Source organism: Abrus precatorius, unplaced genomic scaffold (genome assembly GCF_003935025.1).
Source record: "Abrus precatorius isolate BTA unplaced genomic scaffold, Abrus_2018 Scaffold10, whole genome shotgun sequence".
Taxonomy (NCBI): Eukaryota; Viridiplantae; Streptophyta; class Magnoliopsida; order Fabales; family Fabaceae; genus Abrus; species Abrus precatorius.
The window spans coordinates 22,508,230-22,522,355 of record NW_020874292.1 but is presented as its reverse complement, the minus strand read 5'-3'; the positions used below and the strand labels follow the sequence as shown (position 1 = coordinate 22,522,355).

Here is a 14,126-nt window from a genome sequence, read left to right as displayed (position 1 = left end):
AAAATAACTACTAATATGTTTTTAAATTATAATAAATAAAGAATTATTTTAAATTCATTAATTATTCAAAATTTGGTACTTTTATTTATTGTAAAATTTGTGTTAATGAGAAATTCACCAATTACCTATATACATAGATATATTCATTTATTTAATGTATGTATTACTAATTTAATCATTTATTACTATAGGCATATTTTATTTAATTATTTGCTATAAATATTTTAAAAAACATTATAAATTTGTCATATATAATTAAATTATTTATAAAAATGGTTGACAGAGTATAATTCTATGCATTAAATGTTTTCTTAATATAAAAACCTTTCGTTTTCTTTTATATGTTTTTTTACGATAAATAAAAAAATCATTAATTAGTTATCACTTTTTGTTGCGTCTATTATCAATCATTATTATCTATTAATTTAGTTATCTTGTCTTTTTTTCCCTTGACTTCAACTCTTAATTAAATATTAACATTTCATAAAAATATTTATATATTTATGTTCCCTTATTTGGCAATGTTTGTCTCTTAACATAATTCCTTATTATTAAATTTAATATTTAAATGGAGATAAACAAAAGAGAAAAAAATTAATTAAATTATTTTTTTCTTTTTTATTTGATTTTTTTTTTCAAAGCTCACACTTAGTAGTTTTTTCATTTTTAAACAAAATTAATTGGTTATTATCCTTAAACATCTTATTAATGATTCACCAAAAAAATTGTTAATAATAATAATAATAATCATTATTATTTTTAAATAAAAATCGCTTACATCAAAAGCTTGTTACACGTCACGAATTCTTAACAGTTTGGCTGTCTGGTGAACCAATTTTTTTAGCACAATGCAAAAAAAAGGTTGTTGCTACTAAAAAAATTATCATTTACCAACAAAAAAAAAATCAATTAGTAAGATAATTTTTTGGTAAAATTTTGGTTTAACAAAAATATATATACTAATATTTGATAAATTGATAGTATATATTAAGTATTTTTGCTAATGAAAATATTTGTTGATATATTGTATTATATTAATATTAATATAAAATCATAATATTTATATTAACAGAATAATTTTTGTTAAAATAAATCTAATCAACTTTTATATTGTAAATGAGAATTTATTATTTGGAAAATTTAGCCTTAGTGGAATTATTTTAATTGCACTCTTTTTTTCGCGTAATAAATTTTCTTTTTATTCATATATTTTTATAATTTTAAAAATTGAATTTATTACTTAACTTTCTCTTATTAGTTATTATCTTAAATTTGGTGTTTACTTGAATCCCATATTTTGAATTTATAGTTATTAATATATTTATTGTTGACATTTAATTCAATTTTTTCAAAACTATACAATAAAAATATTATTTTAAAATAAATTATATTTTATTAATTCTTTATCATTTTCATATATACTATTCAAGTCAAAATGCTTTTTAAAAAAATTATTATTTAAACTAATTTTATTATATATATATATATATATATATACAATAAAACATATCTACATTTCACAACCTAGTTACTAGTATTGATAAAGGTTAATCTAAGTTAAATTATCAATAAATAACGTTTTCTTTTAGGTAGTGCGCATAGATAACAACTACTACGAATTTTTCCATGGGCTTTATTGTTTTTCTATATTACAAAGTCTGCGTTCATCTCACCGGAGTTATTGCTTAAGATACATTTTTTTTTACTTGCAATGTGAAATTAGCCCTATACACTATATATCAACAAAACGACCACTAAGATTCTAAATGTTTTTTAAATAAAACAGATATTTCTCGAACTTAATCAGTAAGAAAAAAAAAAAAAACAAATTAATGTTGTTTTTTATTTTAAGTTTTAATGAAATTAATTTGAAACCATGCAATTAAAATAACGTGTTTAAATTAATCACAATATAACATGTTCAATATTAAAAAGCAAGTAAAGTTGAGAAATTTTGATTTTAATTATTATTCAAATTAAGTGGGCATTAGTTGATAGTATACATGAATCACCAAGGTCAAAAGCATGCACGTAATAATAACTAGCCAGCCACCATGTAAAATGTGAAACGACATCCACCTCATCTCAAGGACATGTCGTTTCACCCGTTTGACCAGGGATTCCCAGTGGAACGAGTGTAAGAGGGTAATGATGCATATTTTGAACTATTTTTATCTTAATTTAGATATTGATATGTTTACTATAACTTTTATTCTCAGTTTTATTATTTTTTATTAAGTAAAATAATCATATAAAATGATAATTTAAAATCAACTTACTATTAGTTATATATTTTTTATTTTAAAAAATTATTATAAATATTTTTTTTAACAAAATAATTTTTTATTCTCAAATTTTTGATAAAATCTAATATAGAATTTAAGAAAAAAAAAACAGTATGTTAACAATAATTTTTATTAAAATTTTTTAAAGCCTAACATAAGGCTTAATTGAATTAACCAACCTATTTATTGAGTTATCCAATATACTCATCTGAATTAATCGATAAAAAATTAGATAAAATTAAATATTTTTTTAAACAACTCAGTTAAATATAATTAACTAATTTTAGATCTGACCCACCTAAAATCGACCCACATCACTCCTAGAGAGAGAAAAGAGAGTGAGAGGATATATTTTTCTTCATTCTTCATTCTTCATTCCAAACCAAACCTTCCAAAAAAGCCAGAACTGTCAGAATTCAGAAAACCCAATTACGTAAAAGGAAACTTAATAAATTTCATGATCGTGATTTGGGAGTATAAATTCCAATGCCCCTACATTTTTTCATCAAGTTCTTGGTTCAATGGTTTACACATGAGAACCAATCGTTTATACATTCCCTTGTACGTTCATTAGTTTTATGGAAAACTGATTTTTCAGTGAGAAAAATTTCATCTTTTCACTGCTTTCTCAATGCCGAGGCTCCAAACAAAGCCCAAACGAAAGAGAGCCAAAGGGGTCTCACTCAGCCCAGAGGAGAGACCTCTTGCTAATCTTCCAGATGACGTGTTGGAGAATGTTTTCTCTTTCTTACCCCTCGTAGAGGCAATAAAAGCTTCCACTGTGTCGAAGAGGTTCAAAAAATCATGGCGTCTCAATCGCAACTTCGTTTTTGGTAGAGAATTTTCTCTGCGCTATAACCGAGACGACCTCACTGCACTGGTGGATCGCCACTTTGATTCTCATGAGGGTGATCAGATCCAAGTTTTTCAGCTCCAAATTGATCCGATTGGGGTTGAAGAGTTGATCCAAAAGTGGCTCCGAATTTGCATCCACAAGGGAGTACAAGAGTTGGAATTTTACTTTTTCCAACCCGGTTTTACCCTCAGAGCTGATTCTATCGACAACCTTAAATCATTGAGAACCTTAAAGCTTGTCTACTGCGATTTTCAAGTGCCACCTGTCCTCACAAGCATGCAATTCCTGAACACACTTGTTCTGTGGCAGCTTCAGCTCCCAGAAGATAAGCTTGAGACGTTGTTGTGCGGTTGTAAGTTGCTTGAGACTCTTGATTTGTTTCAGTGCTCTGTAATTCGCCTTGCGTATATCCAGGTTAGGAACCACAGACGTTTCAAGGTGTTGAAAATTTCTTGTTGCGCTGATTTGGAAGAGATTGTGATCGATTCCCCAACCCTAAGTTCTATGTTCTATTGTGGGTACGTAGTAAGTATCCGATTCTTTAACAAAGTTGAATTGGAAGAGGCGATCTTCAACTTTGAACCTGCTAGTTACAGAAGCTATTTGCCATCTTCTCTGGTGGATCGTCTTGTCCTTGATATCAGTCATGTCAAGGTTCTATCCGCTTCAGCTCTAGTTCCTGAGGTATATGACATTTAATCTTTGTTATTTTATTCCTTTTCAAATAATGCTTGCTACATTTATTATACCTTGTATATGTTTTTAATTAGTATAGTTTTTATTGCATGTATCTTAAAAGTATAATTGAAATTAAAGGCATTTTTGTTGTTTTAATTTTGTGTTTATGAAACATTTTCATTGATAGATTGACGATGACGTACTTTTTTTTTTATATAACAAAAATGTTGATTCAGGCTATGGCTGCTAGGGTTCGTAATGGGTATTTTCGAGACGCAAATTTCTGTTTGGAGAATCTCACGGAATTTCAGTTGTTCATGGAAGGGGGACTTTTTTGCAATCCATACGATGTTCTCATGTTTCTCCAGCACTGCCCTAAACTGGAGAAGCTGATAATCGATGTAAGTATACTACTAATTCATCCTCAAATAATTAACAGTTACTAATTTCTGATTGATACTCCTATGATTTAACAATCGGAAGGTGTATAGAGTCGTTAATAATTAGGAAAATGGGTTATATTTTTCTATTGGTGCATTTTATTTTGAATTAACAATTCTCAGTCCTAAAAGATCATAAGGTTAATTTCCCCGGTAATGATGGAAGCATTATACCATTCGATTTCCATTTATCAATCCCAAATAAGATTGTTCTTTTTATTAATAAAAATCAGTATAAATTTACTATATAAAAAATGTGTATAAATTTATTGTTACGGATAATAAATTATTCCGAATTAATCATGGATAAAATTTTAATGATAAGTATGTTTGGTCCTAACCATAAGTAATATATGTTATTATTCGTTTGATAAAATTTTAATACCTTTTCAAATTCATTATTTTTAATTTGAAGTTAGAGCCTTGCACTTGTTTTAAAAAATGTACTTTTGGTAATGCCATATATAACTTGATTATTAATTCTGGAAATTTTTAAAATACTTCTTATATTATTAGATTTATTTTAATATAACTATTACATTTATTTTTATATATGATTTGAAGTCAAATTCTATAAATAAATATATAACTTTATTAATTAATGTTGTTATTAATATTTTAACTAATACTTTTGAAGCATTATGTTTGCATATAAATACACAAGTTTGAATTTATTAGTTTCTTTGAATCATAACTATTTATTTTACAATGATAATAATGTGATTTAAATTTATAACATCCTGTATATTATGCTAGTCTTTTATAATTTGTCTAATCCTTGTGACTTTTGATTATATACAATCATCTCATGTATGATTCAATTATTTTTTATTAGAACTTTTTTGCTATTCTATATATTACGTATATATCACTCTTCTCTAACTGATTTGTATTTAATTTAATAGTAGTTATTTATTTACTTTAGTTTGTTTGTATATTTTACAACTAAATGTATAAAATATATTTTAACACTTCAAATAACCACTTAATTACTTTGGACATTGGGGTGTCACTTTTGTTTTTTTTTGGGGGTCAATGGGTATCACTTATTTGTGTAATCAACGTTTATCTCTTGTTGCCTTTCTTTCTGTAAAACTCAGAAGAATAAATCTCATGATTATTTTTAAATATAATAAATTTTAATATTTTATTAATTAATAATAATAATAATAATAATAAATATTTCATTATATTAAATGACATTAAATTAAAAAGATAAAAGTTCAAGATTTAACTTATACCTGAATTAAAACAATTTAAACATTCTCGCTTAATTTTTAAAGTTATTCTATTTGACTTTATTTATCTATTATATATATATATATATATATATATATATATAATAGATAAATAAAGTCAAATTAAAATAAAAAAGGCATTTTTTCAATTTCTTTACACATTTTGCAGCTGAATGACTACAATTTTGATTGTGGAACGTACTGGGAATTGCATCAGAAGCCTAACATTGACAAATTTAGTGACTTTAATCGGCTAAAAGATGTTAAGCTGAAGGGCTTCAAGTTTCTGCCGTCTGAACTTGAATTTGTGAAAATCCTTCTTCAGAGAGCAATCTCTTTGGAGACGCTGATTTTCGTCACACCAAAGAATGGCCGTACTAAGTTGAACTCAGAAGATAAACTCAAATATAAACATATTATTCTCAGTTGGAAAGCCTCGCCAGCAGCAAAAGTAGTTTTATATGAGCATTCTCAAGACAAAGGGGAAGTTACTCCATCCCATCCAAAATGTTGGTTCTGATGAGATCAATCACCGTTTAGGTGGTAATTAAGGATGTGTTTGTTTGAATAAATAAAAATATAAAATGTAAGATAATTAGTAATGTGTGGTTAGAAGGATAACTTTGGGTGTAAGTAAATATTCTCTTAAAACTAGGTTAAAGATTGAAGGATTACCCTATATTTCAAATAAACAAAGAAACTAATCCTTAAATTTTGCGATCCAATAATTTTAAGTTAATGCTAGACCTACCCTGAAGTTATTCATTTAGATTTCGAAGTTGCTTTTGGAGAGGAAAAGGAGTCATTATACACAGCTATGAGCACAAGAATTCAGGTTGTTTTATGCTTGTAGAAAATGGTGTACGATGTAGAACACAGGGTTTGTTCCCTTCCGTGTCTACATGCCTTGTACTTTATGTCTGTACACAGGAGTAAAATATACTTGACCCTTGTAGTCTTTTCTGGGGTTTTGATTGAAGGTGTTTTAATGGTGAAGTGCTAATTCTGCGCAGTTGATCCATTGTAACAGTGATAGTTAAAAGAACAACAATATATCCATTCAAATATTTTACTTTCGAAGGCTAAACTTGATTGTGAACTCTCTTTAGTCACTAAAGCGATTTCTCATCCTATGGCAAGGTGCATTTGTTTTTCTCCATTTTTTTTACTATGGCAATCTGCTTCTTTGTTATCGTCTCATTCAATCTAAATTAACTTTTAAACACAAATTAATGATTAAAACGAAACTTGGACGATTTCTACTACAAGTTGAATGGATGTGATAATTTTCAGTCAGGATCAATGTAAGATAGATTAGATGTCAGATCTTGATAAATTCAAGAGATCTATGTTTAATGTAACATTGAAAGTCCTTCCAAATATACAAAATATTAAAAATGTAAAGAATTGATGAATTTTACAGTGCATCTTATACAATTTTGAAAGCGACATGATTAAATTTGACGTGATTAAATTATATAATTGCAATGGTTTTTCATGTGTGAGTCATAAACAAAACAAAATCAATTCACTGATCAGTCTTCGAGGTTTATTTATTGCCAACAATAAACCAAACAAAATTAATTTTCTACTGATAATGTATATTTATATTTCGATGCTATAATTTTCAATAAAAACTAACTATATACAATTTATTATTTTATAAAATGTTGTACAAATTAGAAAAATCATAAAAATATTAAAATTTTTATTTAACCTTGTCATTTTTTCTTGCTGGTGTAAGCTATTTTTACTTAAATTACATTATATATTTATTCTCTATAGTCAATATACATTCGTTTATAAATTAATTTCTATACGAATATTTTGTCACATTTAATCATTCTTATCAAGAGTATTACACTAATATGAATCAAAATATAACAAAAAGTACGATAAATGATAAAATATAAAATTAAGTAAATTTTTTTATAAGTTTATTAAATATGTTATAAAGATAAGGTTGAATTATATTATATTTTTTTATTAATTTTGGTTTGCTATGTTTTTAAAAAAATATATTCTTTTAAAAATTATAATTTGTTGAAGTATACATTTAATTTTTATAGTTGAAATATTTATGAGGTAGTTTTAATATTTAAAAGAAAAATTACGTTTTAGTTTTTATGAGTTTTTTATAATATTTTCTTCACTTTTATTATTAATAGTAATTATATTGATAAAGATCAAAATGTAACAAAATATTTGTATATGAATTAAAATATAATAATATATATAAAAATTAATTTATAAATAAATGTTAATTATATAGACTAAACATATAATTTAATTTTTTTTACTTATTTTAGTGGATTAATTTGGATGGGCTAGATAACAGATAGATGAGAATTTTGAAACTCTTTAAAATTATATTACAATTGAAACTTGTGTTCATTCAGCATGGTGTACAAACGTATATAAGATTTTTATTAATATTTAGGTGTTAAACTTTGATACTCTATTTAATAAATTTTCATAGAATGTAAGATTGATTAATGTAATTGTTGGCATGCTTCTCCATGCCTGCGAACAAGGTTTCCAAGATTAAAATCTAGCTAGTGCATTAAACCATTTATTGCCCACCAAATTTTTTTATGAAGAAGCTTAATATATGAAGACATTATTACGAGGAATATGGTTAAAAGAATGATTGAATTTTAAGAAATACTGAAAAAAATATAGTGTTGTTTTAGTATTGGGTGTAGTTTTTAATCCAAAAATAAAGTTATCATTATTGATTTATTGCTGTTCAAAAGTTGATTCATTAACTTATAACGGAAATATAAAGCACATAAGAAAAAAGTTACATATGCTTTTTGACAAGTATCCAAGTCAAAATTATATTTCATCAAACTTGTAAAATAGCATTTAAAACAACTTGTCAACAATGGTAAATTCTAATATCATCTCTTCTTTTTAAAAAGTTAAAACAATACTTTTCAATAAGTAAAGTGTAATTAATTTTAAACCGTCAATATTTGTAAATAAAAAATGAATAGTTAAGATTAATTAGTAAAAAAGTTAAAAATCAAGAGTATCACATAACTATATTGGAGAATAAGATATTAATGAAGAAAAAATAAGTAAATTATTACTTCTTCTTCGTCTCTTTCCTCTTTATCTTTATTTAAAAATGAGTTTTCCTAATTCTCCTTGTCCTCTTCATTGAATATTTCTTTATCTTTCTTGTTTATCTTGCTCCCAACAATGATTTTGTTCAATTCATTTATTTATTCTGCAATTTGGTTACAAAAACTTTATTTATTTATTTTTAGAAGAAGAGAGTTGTTGTTGCTAATGCCAAAATTAAAACTCAACATGTGGTCTTTCCTTGTTTTTCTCTGTGGCTTCTTCCACAATTTCCTCTGAATCAGATGCACTGCCCTATCAATTGAAACTTGGTTTCAATCTCAAAAAATATGTTGAAATATGGTCGCAAAAATCTCACAAAAAAGAGAAAGACCTCTAACAAAGTCAAGAAGAATATGAAACGTAGTTGAGAAAAAGCAAAAATAGAAAAAAATAAAAACATAAAAAAATATATTTTTTTTTAAAAATGTAACTTTTTTACATTAGTTCTCTCATAAAATTGATGCAAAAAAGTTTTTTTTTTTTTATAAAAAATACTTTATACATTAGTTCTCTCTCGAGAGAGATGATATAGAAAGTTTTTGTTTTACTCAACTACTTTTACATTAGTTTTCTCAGAAAAATGATGCAGAACATATTTTTTTTTATAAAAAAATATTAACTTTCTACATTGGTTATCTGGAGAAAATTGATATAAAAAATTATTTTTTTTACGCAACTAGTTCTACGCTAGTTCTCTTAGAAAACTGATGCAGAAAGTATATGATGCTAATGAGATGAGAATAAAAGAAGAAAAAAAGGAGAAAAATGACGAAGGAGAAACATAAATAAGATTCTAAATTTTTTAAATTTTTTAGTGTTATATTTTTTTGGATAAATATTTTGTCATTTGCAAATCCTTTACGAGATAAGAATGAAAGAGAGAGAAAGGAGAAAACAAATAAAAAGGGAAGAAGAGAACAAGAACAAAAAATTGAAAACTGATATTCGAAAGAAACAATTGCATAATTATATTATTGATTTTGAAATCTATATATTTTTTGGTAATTGTATTAAGTATTGTTCAACAAATTATGTATCAGTGACCGATGAAAAATATGAACTTTCAACTTATAATTCTCACAAATTGAGAAAGAAGAAAAATATGAAATTATTAATGTATATTTTCATAAATTTAACTTAAATAATCAATTTTTTGTAATACATTTTTAACCATTCTATTAAAATTAACAGTGCATAGTATTTGATAACTTTTTTAAAAGTTATCTTAACCTTATTTTTTTTTATAAAAGAAGTGAAGATATTAAAATTGTAAATACTAAAACTGCATAACCAACAATTTACAACTAAAATGAAAAGTTCTCAACTTCACATTTATTTGGATGCATCAAATTTAGATTTTAATTTTTTATGACATTTCTTAAATCGAACATAAGCATATTAATATAACATAAATTATATAATATATACTTAAGATTTATAAAATTTAAATGTTTATTTTTTTAATATTTTTTATCTATTAAATATTATATTTTTTATATATCTACATATATAAATATTATACACGTCCAATGATTTGTATTTCACTTAAAATTTTTAATTTGATTATTATTAATTAAATTTAAATAAAATTTTATTTATTTGTTACTCTTTTTAGAGATCAACCCATCAATCTACTTTTAAAAATAATGCTATTTAAACACATTGTTTAGGTGTTTACACCGTACGTAGTATATATCAGTATCTATTTTTAAAAAATTTAAATTAAAACTTCACTCTTCCGCATACAGTGTTAGGTATAAACACATAAACGGAGTGTTTGAATAATATTATTTTACTTTTAAACATGTTCACGATGGAACTGGACTGATTGACTTGTTTTACCGTCCTTAAATCAAATTATATGGTTGTGTTTGTGCTAAAGTGAAAAAATCAATAAAATAAATTTAAATAAATAATTATTAACAAATTAATTTTATCAAGTTTGTAAGTAGTGACGTACGTTAAAAATAAATCGAGAAGATGATGAGTTAATAATATGTGTGCCACTTTCTTTTTAACGAGGATCCATAAAGTAACCGAGGGAAAAACTATGAAGAAGTGTTTGACTCCATTTATTTGGAATTTTTTAAAAAGTTATTATTTTTTTGTGTACTATATTGTTATAATTAAATTATAATAAAATATTTTAATATATAAGAAAAATATATTTATGTTCATTTTAAATTTTAATAATTTTATAAAAATAAATCTTTTAATTATATATAAAAAGTACTCTATCATATTAAATAAAGGGATAAATATTGCATAAAAAAAATTATAAAAACTTCAAATTCTAAATTAACATTAAATTGAAAAATTTAATGTGAAGAAAATATCTTGACAAAAAAAAAAAAAGAGAAGTAACTTTTAAAAGTATTTTTTTTGTTGAAAAACTTCCAAAAAAGTATATTTTATTAATTTTTTTCACAATATAGAAGTTAATTAATTAATAATATTTTTTATTAAATAAAATAATATGAAGGGAAAAATTTTAAATTATAAATTGTGAAAAAAATAAATTAATATCTATTTTTTTTAAAAAAAGTGTTTGATAAAAATCTACTATCCAAAATGCATAACTTTTGGTCCAGAACATGATTATTTTTACCGAAAGTAACCATATTCGAGTAATAAAATTATTATGGATAATCCAAAATATATAATTTGAAAAAAAAATTAATTTAAAAATATTTTTTTATTTTAAAATTGAAAATATATTTCTGTTTATTATTACATGAATTTCAAGAACTTAAATCATGATTTTATTTTATGACTTTATTACTTAACCTCTGTATATTAAAAAGTGTACTTATAAAAGATATTTTGATATTTAAATTAATAAAAATACTTTGCAAGTGTACATTAATAAATATTTTTATTTTAAAAAATAATAGGACCATTTGATAAAAAAAAATACAATGATATTATCTTTCTCGTTTTGATAGGATCCTAACCATTGTTTGATACTTATTTTTTAAATATTTAAAACAAAATAAAATATTAATTATTTTACAAATTTTTTATTTAAGTTGAAATCGTTTTTAAGATATAAAATATTTATATTTTAATTTTTTCAACAAAAAAATATTTTCAAATTTTAAAAATAAGTATTTTCTTCTTAAATATAAGATGTTTATATTTTTATTTATTTATAATATTTGAACCTTTTTTTTTATCAATCGAACCTAAGCATATTGGCATAACATAAAATATATAATAGGATTAAGATACAATAAATTTAAACATTTAATTTGATTTTATATTTATATCGATAAAATATTTTCTTTCTATATTTATGTGTATAAAAATTGTACACATCTAACATAAATTCAATTAGAGTTGCAATACAGATTTTCATTATCTCCGAATCTACATATGGTATAATATTTTGATTATTTCTAAATTTAACTCGTTTAATTTAACCCTAATTTTCTGAAACTGAAATTAAAAAGAAAAATATTTGAAATTTTTGAATAGAACCTAATAAAAGAAGGCACAGCCGCCAGCCGCGTATTTAGAATGGTGGTCAAACAAACCTAGGACACAAGTACTCCTTTGGTCCACTCTTCATCATCGTCATCGATAAACGACAACTCCCACTTTGGATTCCAACACGTGTGTCTATGTCATTGGTTGGAGGGCTCTGATCTTTGCGGTGACATGTCGTCATCTGAATGCGTCCACGTACATAGAACGTGTTCTGGAAGGTACCGACAACACCGACTCCGGCCGACCAAATTGCCACGTCAGATCCATCTGTTACCGCGTCTAACGGCTAGTTTCTCCGTTGCCTTTTTTAGCTGCCAACACGTCACGAGTGTGGGGGATTGGAAGTTTCACACGTAGTTAACTTACTCCACTTTTTTTATTTAAATATAAAATTTAAAAAACTGCAAGTTTTGTTGGTTTATATACGAAGGTTTGTTTTTATATTTTGTCCTAATTATTAAACCAATCGTGGAGTTCTATCAATCTGTTACTTTAAATTTCAATATGTTACTTTAAATTTCAACTTCTGGTTTCCTCCTTTGGTAACGACCAAGCGTTTTTCAGAAGCGGAAAAAGAAACCCTCGTAAATTTTGCACCTGCTATTTGGAACTGGTTCGTCCAATGTCTATCTTTTCAAATTTTCTCTCCACTTTTTATTGATTTTCCTGAAAACTATTTAAGGAAAGTATTGATATTTACCACATTCGAATTCATAGTCTTATTGATTCCCTCATGGGTTTGTGGCAATGGCTAATAAATAGATGTTCTTGGCCATCGTTTATTGCAGATTGCAGCAATCATCTGAGATTTTGTGCTTTTGTCTTCGGAATATGTCAATTGGGCTTCCGGATTATACTTATACTCGGACATTAGGAAGGAAGAGGGTCGTTGTTTCCAACAATGTTGAAGCTTTTCCTCGTGATGCTAAGAGAATTTGCAGCTGCAGAATCTCTCAGAACTCTGGCACGTTTCCACTTGAAGCCCTTCCTCTGGATATTATGGTAATTATGGGAATTTCAAGTTTTATTTTATTTTTTGTAATTTCTGTGAGGTGAATTTCAAGCTTGGATTTTGATTTTCAATGAGTTTTATTTCTAATTGTGTTCTGGGTGGGTATTCTGAAATCTGAATGGCAGATACAGGTGCTGCGTGGTGTAGACCATCAAGATTTGGAGCAGCTTGTTCAAGTGTCAAAAACTATCAGAAAAGCAGTGAGTATTAGTAGAAGAAGGCCAGTTGCATTGTTCAGTTTGGTTGGCTTGTGTTTGTAATTTCATTAATCTAACTGGGACTTGTTGGCTTTTGGCTATTGCAGACTCGGATTGTGAAGGAATTGCATTTTAAGTATAGCACACCAAAAAAAACTTTTGTTCTTCACAATCCATTTGATTTGGACGATCCAAATTTTCAGGAAATTGAACCTCCAAACGCACCATTGATAAAATCAAAGTCAAGGTGGAGAGGGAAAAGGCTGGCTGGCATCTCAACGACCTTGTTTGCTTCGGGGGATGAAGAACAGTGAGCAAGGAAGGGCAATTGTGGATAACGATTAGAGATAAGGATTGTTAATAGAAGATTACATTTAAATATTGTGAATAGATTTACTTAAACGTTGCCATTAGCCTTTTTTACACGTTAATAAAATCTCATAAGCCATTTCTTCCAATCCTTCATTGAAGATTCCTTTGGCTTGTGTAGAGCTTTCTGTACATCTATAGATAGGCAACCAGAAAATAAAAAAAGAAAAGAAAAGAGATTAGCATTGTTCGGAGGGCAATATTTGACCCTTCTACTCTGATAAATTGGAGCGTGTACAGTTGATGATGCTGTATACACTTTGTGCTATTAATGAAACGAGAAAAGTTTCTTTTCATATTTTCCTGAATACTGGATGCCTTTTTTCATAGATTTATTTTGCGATTTTTTTAGAAGATTCATAAAATGTTTATAAATGTGAGATATTTCCTTTTTATTGAAAAATGAATAAACTATCGAATTTGTTTTGGC

At 25.8% G+C, this 14,126-nt stretch overlaps 2 protein-coding genes across 2 annotated transcripts; both read left to right on the top strand.

The window, feature by feature from the left end:
• Nucleotides 1–2,699: 2,699 nt before the first annotated feature.
• Nucleotides 2,700–6,292, top strand: LOC113852888 (putative FBD-associated F-box protein At1g61330). Its single transcript, XM_027483285.1, has 3 exons — nucleotides 2,700–3,825; nucleotides 4,056–4,220; nucleotides 5,667–6,292. The coding sequence occupies exons 1-3, from the start codon at nucleotides 2,917–2,919 to the stop codon at nucleotides 6,015–6,017; spliced, it is 1,425 nt and encodes a 474-aa protein (XP_027339086.1). The 5' UTR covers nucleotides 2,700–2,916; the 3' UTR covers nucleotides 6,018–6,292.
• A 6,324-nt stretch (nucleotides 6,293–12,616) lies between these two features.
• On the top strand, nucleotides 12,617–13,641 carry LOC113852059 (F-box protein At1g61340-like). The gene is made up of 4 exons (XM_027482317.1): nucleotides 12,617–12,731; nucleotides 12,907–13,120; nucleotides 13,256–13,330; nucleotides 13,435–13,641. Exons 2-4 carry the CDS (start codon nucleotides 12,950–12,952, stop codon nucleotides 13,639–13,641), a joined length of 453 nt encoding a protein of 150 aa, XP_027338118.1. The 5' UTR covers nucleotides 12,617–12,731; nucleotides 12,907–12,949.
• The last annotated feature ends 485 nt before the right edge of the window (nucleotides 13,642–14,126 follow it).